General features: G+C 40.8%; 1 protein-coding gene across 1 annotated transcript in view; it reads left to right on the top strand.

The window, feature by feature from the left end:
- The first annotated feature begins 1,704 nt into the window (after positions 1 to 1,704).
- BMP6 (bone morphogenetic protein 6) overlaps positions 1,705 to 18,487 on the top strand; it is a 216,843-nt gene continuing 200,060 nt past the window's right edge. The window contains exon 1 of the mRNA XM_027837114.1: positions 1,705 to 2,437. Within this exon, the coding sequence (XP_027692915.1) occupies positions 1,705 to 2,437 (733 nt within the window). The remainder of the gene's footprint in view (positions 2,438 to 18,487) is intronic.

Below are 18,487 nucleotides of genomic sequence, written 5' to 3'. Positions count from 1 at the left end.
GGGGGACAGTGAAAAGCAAAACCAAAACAATAGGCCCCAAACGCTGGAAATGCAGGGTCTGGTTTACATTTATCCCTTTCTGTAACAAGCCTGTAAGCAGCTTCCTCAGAGGGTGTGTCTTCACTTCCAGCTGTCTTTTAAAAGCCACGTGTCAGCTAAACGCCTCGTTTACATCAAAAGAGAAACTAGGAGAAGCACCAAAAAAGAAATCCACCCCTTTCTGCTCTTCCTATAATAATATTTAATACAGAACTTGTATGGTTTTTCTACCCTAGTTCATGACTTCATACCTTTTAACTGGTCTTTAAACCAAGCAGTTTCGAGCTAGGGCAACAACAGTGGGTGAGGAGAGAATTCAGATAGTGTCTACAAACAAGAGAGCGTTCCAGAAAACCTCTCCTCTCCAGTACCTTGCGGATCTCAGACTACTGCTTATAAGTTTGTAGTGTCGGAGCTAGTTGTGCGAATGAGGCAACGCCTCTCTTGTTGGAGAGAAGGCGAGGGGGAGCGCCTATTTAAATACAGGGTAGTTTCTTCTTTCTATTGGCTGGCGATCTTGTCGATCATCAAGGAAGGCGGGGCGATCTGGGGGTTGGAGTGTGGTACCTGAGAGAGGCTTGCATCTGAGAGTCAATGCTGCGCGTAGTGGGGAACGGAAGAGGCGAGGAGAGAGACGCACTAGCAGACCGGGAAATATCCATGACTTTTCTTCCCACGACACAAGCCTCTACTCCCTTCTCTCCTACCCCTGTTATGTGAGGGGATTTCAGCCCAGGTCCTTCAGAACAGTACGGAAAACAAGAACCTTGCCGGCTTCAGTCGGGGACTTCATCAACTGAGTGCAGAGATTTCTTAGAGGGGAGCGACGGTGGTGGAAAGGGAATTTGCGAAAGGAAAAAAAAAAGTTTGCTCTTCTGGAGAAAGTTGACTCCCCTCTCCCAGTCTTTTTTTTTTTTTTTTTTTAAACAAGTCCCGAAGCTCAACCCAGAGTGCGCTGCGGTACCTCTGTTGCTGCCCCTTTTGATGTGGGGGCTCGCGTCCGGGATGCGGGGTGCTTCCCCGCTCTAGTGAGCAGTTCCTCGCCTCCAGACCGATCCCTTCGTCCATCCCGCCCCTCAAAGAGAGACTGACAGACGTCTAGGCAGAAAGGCAGACTCACCAGCGCGCACCCTGGAAGGCCAAACGGGGCAAACGCACGTGGATGTGTTTGTGTGTGTGTTCTGGGCTGGCAAGGGGGGCGAAGGTGACACCACAGTGGCCTGCAGAGGTCCGGATGAAGCCGGGCTCGGGTGCAACATTGGACTAGAAGCGGCATACCTGGAACTTGCAACAATCTCTTCGTACTTCCGCACAAGTTGTTTTTGGATCTTCCCCCTCGACCCTCACTCATTCTGCCCCTTCGTTTCTCCCCCACCCCTCCAACCTGGGCAACTGGGGGAGCCTAGGAGGACCATGCGAGATAAAGACTGAGGTCCAGGAAGGGGAAGAGAGCCGGTAGCAGAGGGGAGGGTGGAGGGGGGATAATCACAGAAAGTGTCACTAGCGGCTCCCCCCTCCTCCTCTTCCACTCCTTCTTCTTCTTCTTCCTCCTCCTCCTTCTCCTTGTCCTCCTCGTCCTCCTCGGTTCCATTTCCCAAGTGGGAGTCCAACGGGGGGCCAGCGGGAGCAGCACGGCAAGGGGGGCCCCGGGCGGGCAGGCGGGGGATGCCGCTGCTGGGGAGGAGAGTGCAGTGGCTATGCTGGTGGTGGGGGCTCCTGTGCGGCTGCTGCTGCCCCCCGCCAGTGCTGCCCCTCCTGCCCGCCGCGGCCGCAGCCGCCACTGGAGGGGCGCTGCTTGGGAACAGCAGCGGGAAGAGCAATAGCCCCGGGGAGCAGCAGCAACCGCTGCAGCAGCCGACACCGCAGCCGCCCTCCTCCTCCTCTTCTTTCCCCTCCTCTGGTTTCCTTTACCGGAGGCTCAAGACGCATGAGAAACGGGAGATGCAGAAGGAGATTTTGTCTGTGCTGGGGCTGCCCCACCGGCCCCGGCCTCTCCACGGATTACAGCAGCAGCAGCCGCCGCCACCTCTGCAGCCCGAGCATCGCGGGGCGCTGCCGTCCCCTCCGCCCCCACCACCGCCAGGGAGACTGAAGTCGGCTCCCCTCTTCATGCTGGATCTGTACAATGCCCTGTCCGCAGACGAGGGCGAAGAGAGGGAAGAGGAGGAGGAGAAGCAACAGCCTCCGCCCCAAGGAGGGGGCGACCGGAGGGGTTGGTCCCAGCAGCGGCTGCCCGCCAGCCGGCCCCTGGCTCCGAGCGCGGCGGCGCATGCCCTGCATCGCAAAAGTCTCCTCGCCCCGGGCCCTGGCAGCAGCGGTGGAGCGTCCCCGCTAGCCAGCGCTCAAGACAGCGCCTTTCTCAACGATGCTGACATGGTCATGAGCTTTGTGAACCTGGGTAAGGATCTCCATTCAGTAGATGCATAGATAACTGTCTTTCATTCCCGGCCCCCAGGTGACAGGGGAGTGACACTAAAGGGTGCTAGGCACCTAGGCTGATGAAGGGTGGGCTCTCAGGAAAAGACCACTGGACTGATAGCCACGATACATCGGCTCTACTCCCAGCTCTGCCACTAACTAGGGGTATGAATTGGACAAATCGCTTTTTCTCTCGGGGCTCCACTTTTCTCCTCTGTAAGATGAGGGGAGTTGGACTGATCGTCTCTAAGATCTCTCCAGTTCTAGTTTCTAAATCTGGACTCTCCATTACTGCCTTTAGAGCTTCTGTCTGGGGAACTGACTCAAGTCAGGTGTTTTGGCTAGACTGCCACCTGTACTTTCCTGACTGGCGGGGGTGTGCAAGTTCCCCGGAGGACAGGGAGCAGCCTTGTAGTTGTGTGCTTTTGCTTATAGGTTGCCGTGGGGCAGGGAAAGACATAGACTAACTTCTGGAGAGCCTTTTTCCTCTTCTCCTTCCCCTCCTCCTCCCCTTTTTCATTGATAGCTAAGTGGTTAGAAGTGCCAGGCCTTACTTAAAGGAGAGCATCTTGGTGCTTCTTTCATTCAGTAATTGTGAACCGGGTGGTCAGGTATCCCTGAGTGGCCAGGGTATATTCAGTGCCCTTCTCCTTTGAACATCAACCTTGTTCTTGGGGAGAGGTTAAACCTGCTCATAGGGAAATGCAAGACCTAGAGTTTACCAAGCTTGTAGAAAGAAAATTAGGGCAGCCTTTAACATCCAGATTATTTTATTGCCTTCTAAGCTAACCAGTGACTCAACTCTTTTTTAGTTAAATCTTCAAATTTGTAGAGCCTAACAAAAGAGTGGTGGGGATTTAGAAAGAAAGAAAAAAAGAATGGATACAAGTTGGGACCTTGTTGAAAACTGTTGGGGACACTTTCATAGAGTAACAGGAGTGAATGGGAGTTCTGCCATTAGGGAGAATTGTGTGGTAGCATTCATATATAATCCTGCATATTTTTAGCTCTGAAATCAATGTTTGGGGGATCCAGTTCATTCCTAAAGATTGAAAAGATTTAAAAAAAAGTTGGGATGAGGTTGAGGAGGGCTTCAGAAAGTTTCCTCATCTATAAATGAAGATGAGATTAAGTTTTTTTTTTCCTGAATGAATATTCCTAATATATGCCATTGACTCATTCTTGTCTTTTCCCCTCCTTTCCCTGTGTGGAAAGTGCTACTTTGTCATTGTGGTTTGGTACAAAGTCATTTCAAGGGAAAATGTGGTTGTTTTCAGTGACTCCAGAGTCCAGTGTTCACACATTTAAAAAAAAATTGCTAGAATTGTTGTCTTCTAGGTTCCAAGACATGGTAGGTAGAATAAATAATGCAGGGAATAGATGCTTTCCTCAAATGCCACCCAGAAAAGCCATCCAAAAACAAAACAAAACAAAACCTAGTCACTTTAAGGACATTGCTGACTTGCAATACTCCCCAAGTGAAATAGCTAGTTCTTCACAAGTGAATCTAAAAGTGATTCAAAGACATGACTTCAGGTTGATGCTGCTGCTGCTGCTGTTTTTTGAGGCAGGAGGAGAGGGTAGAACCAGAGATGGCAAGGTATGGTTTCTTAATAGCTTACAAAACAAAATCTCATAGCAGGTGCAGCCTCAGAGCCTGCCAACCCTGTCAATGTGTAATACTTCAGGGTCTGCCTTGCAACTTTTGTATCCAGGGATTTTGATTGGGCAGGAATTTTCACAAATGATGGCAGCCAAAACCAGGGTTGGACTACCTCCATGAAGCAGGCTGGACAAATTCTCATGATTCCAGGCCACTAAGCAATGGTTCCAGGGGCATCAGGCCAATGCTGTTCCTTGTCCTGCCTCCCCTGCTTCCTCTCCCTTACTTAACACCCCCTTCCACCCTGGGCACATCCAAAAAGTACAAGTTAATCCACAGGTCACTGGGAAAAATGTCCAGTTGCTTTTTGGGGTTAATTCCATTCCTAGCTGGAATGGAGAAAGTCCTAAATTCCCTCTCTGTCAATAATGATATTAATAAAACCAGGATATCTGAGGATATGTGGTCATTAGGATGTCCTAGTAATGTTCAACCAAGGGCTATGTAGAAACTGCCTTATCTAAGGAAAAACTGCTCTCTATCCATAACAGTGCCTCAGTGCATAGAGTGCTGGAATTGGAAACAGGAAAACTTGGAGTCCAATGCTATTTGCTACAAATTCAGACTAGGCTAGCCCTAGGCAAGATTTTGAAGTTGATAAACCTCTTTATTTTTATCTTGTTTTATGATTTCCTACAACCTCTTTGCTCAGGTTCAGTCACAAACACTTATTTAGTATATCTGCTGGCCAAGGCCCTGTGCTAGGTACTAGGAATACATAACAGAAAGAAGCAGTAGAAACAGACTACTCTTAAAATACTTTACATTCTGCTGGGATTACACCATGTGCACAGATAGGTAAAGACAAGATAATTTGAGGAGGGAAGAAAGAACTCTAACAATCAGGTATATGTATAAAGCTATCACAAAGGAGGCTACCTTCTTGTTTTTTAAGGACCTATCCAATGTCCCATTTCCACACTGGTGAGGTTGTAATTGATATCTGCTAAGGTTTACAAATTGGGGAAATATTTGTAATTTCAGAGAGGACTTTTAAAAATTCAGAGCAATGAGTCTCAATCTTTGATGGTAGCATTAAAGATATGATAACAGGTTTATAGGGCATAGGAAGGAGATACTAAGGTAGGGAGTTCTGACCAGAACTCTTCAAATCAAGGCAGTAGGCATTCCTTTTATTCAACACACATAGAATTGCTTGTAGGTAAGTATAATGCAGATCCCTAATTACTATTCTAGTTTTCAACCCATGCTTCAGAAATCAATCTTAACTTAGGAATGATGATAAGGGCCTCCAATAAAGTCTTACTTGTGGCACAGAGGTGACCTATACTTTGTTATACCTGCAGAGCCCTAGGTGGGCAAATCCTATGAAGCTGGAAAAAATTTCTAGTAAGAACCTGGTTTTAAAAAGTGTGTTTATTAAGTTCAAAGAAAGGCTCATCCCCAGAGGATTTGAGCACAAAGTAGTATTTTTTTTTCAGTTATACCAACCTATGAAGATCAAATGATATGCGTGGTGGTAGGGACCCCAACACAGATAAAGTCATAGATGCTTGAAGTACTGAAAAGAGATTTTATCCTAATAGATAAAGTAGTTAACTATGGTCCTCATGGACATAAAGAAGGGAGGTTCCAGTGGGAAGAATGCTGGATTGGAAGTCAAAGGGACTTAGTTTAAATCCCAGCTCTACCTCCTTATTACCTATGGGAGTATAAGCAAATTACGTCACCTTCCCAAGCTTCAGTTTCCTCATCTTTAACACAGAAGATTGGATTAGATGATCTCTGAGGTCCCTTCAAGCCTAAATCTATGATCCTTTGACCTTAGTATAGGAAAGGTGCCTCAGTGCATAGAGTGCTGGAATTGGAAACAGGAAAACTTGGAGTCCAATGCATTTCAGATACCAGCTGTGTAGCCCCAAGCAAGTCAGCCTTAGTTTCCTCACCTGTAAAATAGAAACAATACTAGTGCCTACCTCCTGGGGTTATTGTGAAGAGCAAATGAGATAACTTCTAAAGTGCTCTGAAACCTTTAAAATGTTATATAGACGCTAGCTGTTATTTGTTATTATGATGATTCTTATTACTTGTATTTTCAGAATAAGGATTTGGGGAGCATTTCCCTGATTTCCTAATGTGTCAGTGGTATGTTGACAGCTGTAGTTAAATGACTCATCTTTCATCAAAACCACAGAAAGATCAGGTCCTTGCTTTTGGCACATCTTTAGAACTCATTGGGTTAAACATTTTATTAAGAGTCGGTCAACAAGGACTTATTAAATATATATTATGTGCCTGGCACTGGAGGAGAAGCACAAAGGAAAGTGGTTACATGGTTGTAGACATGCATCTTATGTAAAACAGAGAATTTACTCATGAAATACATTTAAGTAACACTGAGGCCTTTCATCTAGGGTGACCATCAGGAAGTATCAATCAACAAGATAAACTTTCTCTCACATCTCTACTACCGGTCATTAAAGCCAGCTCATTGTTATTTACGTTGATTGTTTCAAATTCTTCATGAATGAACAGAATGAACATTTGTAATGATTCAAGTACTTAGAGCAACTTGGCCCCCTAATGTTGTCTGCTGTTGCTACTGCTGTGAGTCTGTAGAAGGTGTATACCTATGCGTGCATGCATGTACGTGAGCATGAATTCAATCAGTACTATTTTCCATTAGTTTTCTGATGCTAAGAATCTTTCTGGCGGTCTGAATAACCTGCCTTCCATTCTTTGGTTTTCTAGAATGTACTTCTTAACAGGGAAAACAGGGTATCTTTTGCCCTCTGTGGTTTCAGTTGACCTTATCAAAATATGGGCAAATACCAGTCTAGAGCTATAGTAAAATGTTTACTATTTCATACACTGATTTAATTTTTCTTTTTATAAAATACATGGAATTTGCTATTTTTACTGTGTGAAAGTTTCAAAGTAAATGAAGAAATTCAGGGCCTTGTAACTTCAGGATCATTCGCAATGCCTGATACATGCTTAGTAGATGCTTGTTGCTTGATATATGCTTATAGTATACTGTTATATGTCAGTTAAGATTTTCATATATAATCAATCATTTTTACTTATTATTACCTATATTTCTTAGTTTATAATATAATATATGCTTTCTTCAATTTATTTTAAAACACCTACATTTTTATTAGTATGAATACTCTCTCACTCATGGAGATGGCAACCTCCATGATGATTTAATGAGTTGTTGTGGACAAAAAAAAAATGTCACTCTATGGCTTATTTCCTGGTAATGAGCCTATCCAAACCATGCTAAACTAGTCTTTTGACAATTGTTTATTCCAAGTCTCAGTAGCATAGTTCCTCACAAGAGCAGGTGCTATTTTTCATTTTCTCTTTATATCCTCTGCATTCAGCAAAGTGCCTTACATTTAAGTGCTTGAAGGATGGAATTGGATTAGAGTGATTTGAAACAAAGGTGGGGAACCTTCGGCCCCCAGGTCACATGTGGCCTTCTAGGTCCTTGGGTTCCCCCTTTTGACTGAGTCCAAGTTTTATAGAACAAATCCTTTTATTAAGGGGATTTGTTCTGTGAAGTTTGGATTCAGTCAAAGGGCCGCACTTGAGGACCTAGAGGGCCACATGTGGCCTCAAGGCCCAAGTTTCCCGCCCCTGATTTGGAGTATATTGGATACGTGAAGTTTTTCCAACTTTAGTAGCACATAGCTTATTCTCTACTGGTATACCTTTCCAGTCAGGAGTAACCATCATGCTTCATTATGATAAGATATCAGAGTAGGATTTCAGTGGATAAACTGCACATGAAATTAATAGAAGTTCAGGCATCCTTCAATTGAACTGGCCCTTCTATTTCCTTAATTTGAATTAATGAGGTGTTAATGTATATGGATAGATATTAACAAAGAACTGAGAAAGTCAAGGTCTTCTCTATCTCAGGAAAAGCAACAAGAAACTTATTGTACTACAAATACTGGCAGTCTTCTGGACATAATCACTCTTGGGAAATATAAAATAGAAGAAAAACTGAACCAGAATTTTCACTATTCATGTTTGTAGCCAAGCACAATTTTTGTCCAGACTTTGCCTTTTAAACACATGATCAGAATCCCTATCCCTATCCCTATTCATCTAAATTGCTTCAATTTAGGGAAATTTAGTTACCAGTCAATTGATGAATAAACATTTATTAATGACCTACTCTGGGAAGGAACTACGGTAGGCACTGGGACTGCAAAGACAAAAATGAAATAGTTCTTGCCCTCAAAGAGCTTATATTCTCTATGGGGAGACAACATTTGTATAGACAAAAATAAACAAAATAAGTGTAAGGTGATGGGAGGTGGCATTGGAGTCATCAGAGAGAAGACAGAGACAATAGCAGATGAAGGGATTAGGAAACGCTTCATGGAAAAGGTGACTTGAGTTGACTTTTGGAGGTATTTAGATGGTCTAGGAAGCAGACTGAGGATTGAATGCATCCCAAGAATGAGGCGTATGTAGTCTTTGCTCAGGTACAGAGAATAAAATTAAATTTATGTGTTACTTACTGCTAAAATGGAAAATTTGTTTATGAGAATGTGGTTTGAAATGGGAGATAAGACACTCTCCTAAATACCTTCTACTCTCTTAACTACTAAATGCAAAAGTTAGTAGCATTAAAAAAACCCCAAAAAACAAAATAAAAATCAAACACAGATGTACAAAATGTTCTTAAACTAAGATCAGAGGGCGAGCAGATAGCATTGTTCAGATCGCAGAAGGAGTTTCCTTTGGTTGTCCTTTTAAGAATGAAAATGTAATAGGGAAAAATCCCTTTAAGATTTGCTGAGTCACAGTCATCTCCTCCATCTCAAGGGAGAACAGATCTTGCAGGATGGGTATAACCTCAATGAAGAAGGGATTCCCTCTGCTCTAAATTCAGTTTAATAACTATTAAGGCCTACTGTGTGCTCAATATTGAGATACAAAGACAAAAATAAAAGTTGTGGTCCTCAAGAAACTTAGATTCTTTTGAGAGGAAACAGCGTGTATATTGAAAATTAAATATAGGGGCAGCCAGGTGGCCAAATGGATAGAACACTGGCCCTGGAGTTAGGAGTACTGAGTTCAAATTTGGCCCCAGACACTTGACACTTATTAGCTGTGTGACTCTGGGCAAGTCACTTAACCCTGATGGCCTCCAAAAAAAGAAAGAAAGAAAATTAAATTAAAAATTAAATATAAAATATGCATACAAAGTTATTTCAGGGTAAAAGCACTAGCAAGGATGGGGAAGGATCAAGATAGGTTTCCTGGAGAAAGTGGCATTTGAGTTGAATTTTAAAGGAAAATAGAGACTGTAAGAGGTGAAAAGAGAGTTCATTCCAAGTATGGGAAACAGCCCATGCAAAGGCAAGAGAGGAGCCATGAGATGTCATGTACAGGGACTGTTAAGCAGGCCAGTTTACCTGGAACTAGGGGGTAAAGTAAGTGAAAGGGAGTCAAGTATTTAAAACTAGGAATCATTGGCTCGAATCAGATTGTGGAGGGCTTTATGAGCCAGAGAGGAATTTGTGTTTTATCCTAGAGATGAGGAATCACTCTTAAGGTGGGGGTTCAGGGGGGCAGTGTTTTAGGTAAATCAATTTAGCTGCCATGTGGAGGATGGATTGGAGACAGGAGAGATGAGAGACAAGAAGGAGCTTCGAAAACAGTGGTTCTTAACCTAGAGTCCAAGGAATCTTTCAAGAGTTCTACATACTTGGATGGGAAAAAATTACATCATTATTTTAACTAATCTTGGTTTCTTTTGTAATCCTATGCATTAAAAAATCTGAGTAGTCCATAGACTTCATCAGACTACAGAGGAGACACAGATAAAGAGTATGAGCCCCTCCCCTAAAAGTACTCCACAATGAGACCACTTGAGAATAGGAAACGAAATAATTATAGCTGTCTGGGTTGGCCAACATTGAAAGATAGGAGAAATCTTATCTTTTGAGGAGGAATAGAAATGGATACAGGCATTCCCTAAGGTTACAAAGACTGAATGTTTCTAGTGCCCCATAGATGGGAACAGCTTCTATATCTCCTTCTCAAAACCCAATCCGATCATCCCTATTTATAACCTGTCCAGACAATAGCCTCATTTTGAGACAATGGTATCACCTGTTATTTAGTAGAGGCCACCTTTTTCCAGTAGAATATAAACTTCTGGAGGGCAAGAACTGTTTTGGTTTTGTTACTGGACTCTCAAGGCCTAGCACAGTGCCTTATATATTTCAGGGTCTTAATAAGTTTTTATTGAATATAATTTTCTGCTTCTGGGAAATTTCTGTGCAGCTGTTATGCTCACTTTTTTAAAATTCCTTTAGATCAATTAATTCTTTTTCAAACATCTTCCTTTTTCTTCTTCAGGAAAAAAACCATTTTTTTCCCTTTCTTTTTTTTTTGTTCCATTTTAAGTTCCCAAGGAGCTCTAGTCATAGTGGATAAACATAAGACTAGTGTAAGGGGATCTCTTGATCAATCTCCTTTTTATGCTTTGTGTGTGTGAGTGTGTGTGTGTGTGTATGTGAAGAAATTCCTTTCCCCTTCTTTCAATGGGAAATCAACCATATTTCCTTTATGTTTGTAACAGTGACATATTTGTATCAAAGGAAAGCCACTAATTTTGAAGTGTAGACTCAGTTTAAAAAAATAGTGCCATCAGCCTTTAAAGCCCCCACAGAGTGCCTTTCTATACTCTTATGCCCATCTAAACTCACTCCTCAAGCAAAATTCCACAAGCATTTTCCACATAAAGTATTGGCTTCAGCAAATGTTGGAGCTCCGATCACCAGATCACAGAGCTAGTTAGAACCAGAAGGGACCTCAGAGGCCATCTAGTACAACCGTATTATTTTACAGATGAAGAAACTGAGGCCCAGGGAGGGTGTCTTGAGTGAAGACACTAAGGAAATAAGCATCAGAGCCTGTGCCCAAGTTAAATGTTTCCATAAGGAAACATTTTATTTGTCTAGGTGCAACAGCTTAGGTATTTGTTTTTCTGCTAGGATTTCTACTGTAGAAACATTTATTTGAAATCATTTTTTTGAGACAATGGGGTTGAGTGACTTGACCAAGGTCACACAGCTAATAAGTGTCTGAAGTAAAATTTGAACTCAGGTCCTCCTGATACCAGAACTGGTGCTCTATCCACTGTGCCATGTAGCTGCCCCCAAACCATTCTTTTAGGCACTGTTTCCTTACTACCCTGGGCAAGAAACATCATCCCTCAGTGCTCTAGGCAATTCTGTAAGACTAGAAGTTGCTCTCCTGTGTTGGTAGAGGGAGTTTCCTCATTTGCAAGTTCTCTATATTAATGAAGTACAGATCCAGACCCTATATTTATAGCTCAGATGTTGAGGAAAACCATGGGAAAGGAGCAGAAGGAAAATGACTATCAAAAGAGTTTATCAGTGGGCTTGGAACAAAGAAAACATTATATTAGGAGAAAATACATTTGCTATAATTGGCAAATAGCTTCACTGAGTTTCCTGTAGCTTAATTTGTTAAGTATTTAAGGCACTTCTCCTTCTGATACCAAAAAAAAAAAGCAACTTCCTAGAGAATTTTAAAGTACCAAATATTTAGGTTTATGCATTCATTTAGTCTGGAGGTTCTTAACCTTTTTTGTGTCAGGGACATCCCCTCCTCTTTGGCAGTTTGTTGAAACCCAAGGACCCTTTCTCAGAATCATGTTTTTATATCCATAAGATAAAATGCACAGGATTACAAAGGAAACTAATTATGATGAGATGCAGTTATCAGAAGTTCAAGGACAGAAGGTTAAGAACCCTTGGTCTAGTACTATAACCAGGGCAGGGAAGGTAGTGAGGTAACTCAGGGTATAGGACAGTTTGGGCTAAATATAATAATATAACATAACATAACATAGCATAACATAACATAACAATACATAATATAATGTAACATAATACAATGCAACACAACACAACACAATATAATATAATATAGTGAATAAATGGGTACAGAATAAGTCAGAAGTTAGCTCTGGCTAAAGGAATCCCATGCTGTTGCCAGTTCTGTACCTAAAAAGTCAACAAGCATTCAACTCTGTTGCTGAGATCTGAGGGTACAAAGAGTGGCTTTTAGAGATCTGAAAAATCAGCTAACACATAATGCTTCCCTGGAGCATCCCTCTTCCCTCTTAAGGCATTGGGAGATATACTTTGGAAGAGGATGCCTCTTCACCATCCCATCTTCCCCTATCACTACCCTCTTGGGGAATCTGTGGGAATTGGGTGGGGTACCAAGAATATACTTTCATACCATTTTAAATGCATAAGTGAAGTAATAATAACGATGATGATGATAATAATTGTGATAATAACAACAAGAACAGGAACAACTAGAATTTATATAGCACTTTGAGATTTGCAAAGCTCTTTACAAATATCTCATTTTATCCTTACCAACCCTGGGAGGCAGACATGATTATTATCCTCATTTTACAGGTGAGGAAACTGAGCAGACAGGTTAAATGACTTGCCTAGAATCACATAGTAAATCTCTGAGAGTTGATTTGAACTCAGGTCTTCCGGAATCCAGGTCCAATACTCTATCCACTGTGAAACCTTTGTAAGGCTTAGAAGAAGAAGTGAGAAATCTATCGATGCCAAAAATATACCAGATAATAGCAAAATAAGACATCAAGGCAAAAAGTGATCAAAATCATATTTCTAAAGTGTCTTCGGGGGCAGGGGGCAGCCAGGTGGCGCAGTGGATAGAGCACCGGCCCTAGAGTCAGGAGCACCTGAGTTCAAATCTGGCCTCAGACACATAATACTTCCTAGCTGTGTGACTCTGGGCAAGTCACTTAACCCCAATTGCCTCACCAAAAAACAAAAACAAAAACAAAAACAAAAAAGACAGTGCTTGGCCTGAAGTCAGGAAGACTCATCTTCCTGAGTTCAAATCTGGCCTAAGACACTCACTAGCTGTGTGACCCTGGGCAAGTCACTTAACCCTGCTTGCCTCAGTTTCCTTATCTGTAAGATGAGCTGGAGAAGAAAATGGGAAAGCATTCCAGTATTTTTGCCAAGGAAACCCCAAATGGGCTTATGAAGAGTTGGACATGACCAAAACGATGAAACAAAAACAAAAGTGTCTTATGTTTTATACCTCACCCAGGATTAGACAAATTGTATTGCAGGGGGCAATTCTTGGGAAATAAGCATTTATACTATATAATCAAATTAGGTCTTTCAGATACTTGAAGCCATCTAATCTTGATCATGGTAATATCAATTCTATCTTCCTCACAATATTGACTTTCTCTATCCCCTCCTCCCAAAATGATCTCATATGTTGAATTGGATGGGGACAAGGAAACCTGCCCCCTCACACGTCCGTCCATGATAATTCCCTGTTTAGTAGTCTCCATGGTCCACAATGTTATAGGGGTAGGGTGGCCAAAGGAAGGAAGAGACGAGCTTGTTGTTGTATAGGTCTCAAAGTGTGTCACAGAAGCTTCCATCATGAATATGGTGGTTAGGGCCACTTTCTTAAGTTTCTCATATTTACTAGCCCCTTGTTGGGCCTAACTAGCAGTCATTTTTTGATTAATTAGGGTTAAGACTCCTAGGCCAGCTTTTCTTTACTCTCCATTTCCAAACATATTTGTGTCTCTGGGGTTTGGTCATCAATATAGTGTGGCTTTGTTACATTATGATAGGCCTGGGTTATAATGTACTAATTCCATTATTATGAAACCAGTTGAATCAATGCAGTCTTGCAAAAGGTGAGTCTTAATTCCTCCTGAAGGTACATGTTACTGTTGGACTTTTCATGATCTTTATCTTTAATTACATTTTATTGATGTCTTCTGTTTTTATATTACAGTCACTTCTGATTATAGGTCCCCCAACAGCAGCATTGAACCTTCCCTTATAGTAAAAAGAGTTAAACTAAATAAAATGGACACAATGACCACATCTGATAGTATGTGACTTTCTGCATTCATCACCCCCCACCTTTCTGTCAGAAGAATTAGAGGTTTATAGCTGGAAGGGATTTAGAAGTCATCTAGTTCAATCCTTCATTTTACAGATGAGGGAACTGAGGACCAGAAAGAGAAAGTGATTTTACCGAAGACACACAGATAGTAGCAAAGCCATATATGTATGTATGTGTGTATGTGTTTTGTACTTTGGACTATTATTCCAAATGAACTTTTCCCCTATAAAGTGAATTATATGTAATACTTTTCCTGAAGTGATATTTAATATGCCATCCTGTGAGTGTAATATCTCTTCTTCTCCTTCCATCACCCTTTATTAAATAGATTTGGAATATGGTAGAGCCAATATCTAAATTACATCAGGTAATTTCATTGTGTGTCCCTATAGTCCTGTTATTGAAAATGTAGATACTGCTGGCTGAGTGTAGGACTTTGCTTAATTCATTTTTTTCAGGATGCTATTCTCTTTTAGGTAGGAGAGCCTGCCTGACTCTGTTTGATAGGAATAAGCCCTTGACTGTGGATTCTGTTAGGTTGAGATTGTCTGAGGACTGTAATGTCCCATGTCCCAGTACACTGACTTTACTTTTCTTTTTTTTTTTGCATCGTCAGTCAGCTATGTCAAGCATAAAGCTGTGGCACAGATTAAGCTTTGCTAAGCAGTTGCTCAGTGAAACTCCCCCACTACTCCCCCAACAAGTGAACTTTAATAACTGCTGTGTTCATTATGATGACTTTCCTGTAGCTACCACTTACCCTTTTCACCTTGTTCAGAATGTGACTTCTAGCCTTAAACATCTGCCTTTGTTGATTGTTGTTCCTGTATTTTCAGTCTTGTTAGTTTCCTGTACATGAACATGTTTTTTAAGATGCTGGTGTGTATATCAGCAAAGCATGAACTAACTTGGTCTTAATGGACTGAGCTGTCCTGTTCAGGGAAGAAAGAGATCCTGGAAATGGTTTTTCTTAATCTTTGAGGTTAAATGTTTTCCCCTCCTCTTTCCCTGAATCTTATATGAACTTTCTCAGTGACTGACTTAGAGGCCTTTTTCGCCTCTATATTCTAACTGGATAGTATTTTTTGTTGTTTAAAAAATTACCAATAAACCTAAGGATTTCTGTTTTTCTTTATGATTTTACCATTTTTAATGAAAGAATACTTGGATATTAGCAGATAGTGTTAGAGTATCTGCAGCGTTTTATTGGGAAGAAACCATCAAAGATATTTAAATATAAAATGTGCAGTTTTGGAAGGCAGTAAAATGTCATTTTTAACATTTGAAATAAAAAAGTCTATTATTCTTGATGCCTTCTTGTGTGCAAATATGTAATTTTTAATTTACAGCGTATGTTCGTGTCCTGTGTTTCTCTGTGCTGACACCAAATCCATCAGAAGTTTCCTTGGGTTTTTAAAGTCTAGGAATTTTAAAATCTCTTTTCCTCTACATGCTTTCTGTGAGGTGTCTGTCACCATAGTACCTAGACAATCAGTCAGGCAGAGATATGAGTGATTAAATTTCTCTCTAGCTGGTGCTCTACTTGATCCATGCTCTGCAGGATTTCAGGGAGCAGAATAAAAAGAAAAGCTAAAGAATGGGCAAGAATTGTAGGAATCCTGACTTCATAAAACTATTAGAATTTTTGTGGCAGGGGCATGAGGGGGACAAGAATATTTTCACTAGCTTTCTAAAAAGTCAAATGAACTTATATAGCATGGCATATTGGAGGGAAAAAAATCAATGGATCTGGATTCAAGTCTTGGCAATTAGGCAAGTCAGTCAACCTTTTCTGGGCTTTAGTTGCCTTATCTGTTTAAAAAAAGTGTAATAATAATGTGGGCTACTTACCTTAGAGAGTTGCTGTGAGAATGGACTTTGTAAACCTTAACTTTTAAGTTGGGAGAATTCAAACAAAGGTCTTACTGTGACTAGAGGCAATGTCAGAAATTCTTTCAGGTCTCTTCAAGTAAAGAATGCCAAAGATAGCATGTATAACAGAGTAAAACCTAATGGGAAGTCCATAAATCAGAAGTCGGTTATTTCAGATAAGAGTTGGATTGATTTCTCTTTGAGCTCTGTGTAAGAAAATTATTTACTAAGCAAGTTAACAGGATAGGTAAGCAATACTAGGCAAATATTTAAATAATTTAAGAGAATCAGAGGATCATGGGTTTAACCCAAACTATTTTTCAGGAGAAAAAAAACCTGAGCTCCAAGAAGTTAAACCATTTGCAAAGTGTCACGTAGCTAGAAAATGTCTGAGGTGAGCTTTGAACCTAGACTTTCCTCATTACAGTTCTAGTATTTCATCTATTTCACTAGTCCACTGCTCAAGAAATTGTTAATAACTAATAGCTAGCATTTACACAGCATTGTCAGGTTTGCAGAGTGCTTTATATTTATTATCCCTTTTGATCCTCAAAATAACTCTGTGAGATAGGTGTGATTGTTATCCCTATTTTACATCTAAGGAAACTGGGGTAGGCAGTGACTTACCTAGGGTCCATTTTGGTCTTCTTCAAGAATGGACAACAACCAAGTGTCTGGGGCAGGATTAGAATTCTGGTCTTCCTGATTCCAAGTCCAACACTCTATCCATTACTGGGTCAAATACAAAAGATTCTTATAGGCTCTTTAATGCAAGGTAGTATATTTGGCAACAATTTTGTTAGCCATTTATTTGTTGCTCTAAGCAAATTTGAAATTCTGACTTTTTTTTTTTACTAATTTGGACAACTTTTCCTCTAATTGATCCAAACTAGTAAGGTTTGGCTATATTGAATGTTAGCCATATTGTCCATCCTTTTTATTCATTTTCAGGGGAAAATGGCAAAAATTTAGCAGGGGAAAATGGCAAACAAATGGCATCTTGAAACTCAGATTTGTTTCTTAACATATCTCACTAACTGAGAATGAAGGAATATGCATTTAGACATAAAAAGATCAAAATAAATGATCCTTGAGGGCAGAGGAGAAAATTATTACGATCATTAAAAGAAAGTTGCATTACAGAGTTCTCAGCTGAATGGCTTGTTCTATTCTCAGAGTGAAACTGGGCAGTTCCCTAATGGCCTGTGGGAAAATCAGGCTCTTTATCAATTGATAGTCCCTTCCCAATTTCCTGAAATGGTCTGAGACAATCCTCTCATTCCTACCTCTGATAGTTCTCCTTAGTGGTCTGGTATCTTGGGAACTTGCTGGCATTATGAAGAGAGTGTGAACCCAGATACATACTTAAAATTTTTGCCATCAATCTTCATCATTTCCAAGTTTGCCATAAACCTAAAATTTCTTTTCTAGTTTCAGGAAACATATAGCTGGTTGGAAGTCACTGCTTTTAAGAGGACTTACATCAAGTAAAAACTGCTAGGTATTTTTGTTGGAATCTTGGTTTAAAATCATTCTGGGAGAAGGCAGATATTTTCAGATAGTTAATTCTTGTCTTTTCCAGTTATCATTGTAAATAAATTTTGGGCTATTTGGTAGGGGAGAGATCCTCCTTCTAGTTAGTAACTATTAATCCCGTACTTTCTTAGACCCAAATCTACCACTCCCATTGCATTCTTTCCTCTGTATCTAAAGTGAACTTTTCTGTGAATGCTATGAAACTTCTCTGAATGCCTTTGAGGTTGACATGTAGAGCAGAATTTGTATTTCTCTTTGGATTATATTATTTTTATGTCATCCTCATGAAAGTGACTACTTAGGACATGGTTTCAGATAGTATGGGACACTGTCAAAATATAGCAGAAAGTGCATTGAAGTTAGGTGATAGGGGTTTTAGTCCCAGTTCTGCCACTAGCTATTTTGGTGACCTTGGATAAATCCCTTAACTGCTCTGTACCTCAGTTTCCTCAACTAGAAAATGCAGAAGTTGGAGTGGAGTAGAAGATGCACAAGGTCCCTTTCAAGTCTAACATTTTGATTCTAACCTTTGAAGCTTCTCTGATCTGTTCTTTTTTTTTTTTTTTTTGGCAAGGCAATTGGGGTTAAGTGGCTTGCCCAGAGTCACACAGCTAGAGAGTGTTATGTGTCTGACGCCAGATTTGAACTCAGGTCCTCCTGAATCTAGGGCCAGTGGATTCCACTGCAACACCTAGCTGCCCTTCTGATCTGTTCTTTAAAAGCACTGCCCCTTCCCACCTCAGTTTTGGCATGAAACAGTTGATCCAAGTGCACATTGGAAACTGTAAAATTTTCCAGCTTCATTACCATGCTGCTGCTCTTGATACCCATTCTTATAGACTTTGGACACTTCTACTAATTGAATTTGCTGAAGCTCATTTTCTGACCAATTAAAGGAATTTTTCTTGGCCAGCACCATTGTGCGTGGTTATACATATATGCTTCTTCTTTTTAAATGATATCCAGACTGCTCTTAGTTTTAATTTGTATTTGCCCATGACTCAC

Source organism: Vombatus ursinus, unplaced genomic scaffold (assembly GCF_900497805.2).
Source record: "Vombatus ursinus unplaced genomic scaffold, bare-nosed wombat genome assembly UNPS02000577.1, whole genome shotgun sequence".
NCBI lineage: Eukaryota > Metazoa > Chordata > Mammalia > Diprotodontia > Vombatidae > Vombatus > Vombatus ursinus.
The sequence above is the reverse complement of the archived record's forward strand: the minus strand, read 5'-3'. Positions and strand labels throughout refer to the sequence as shown.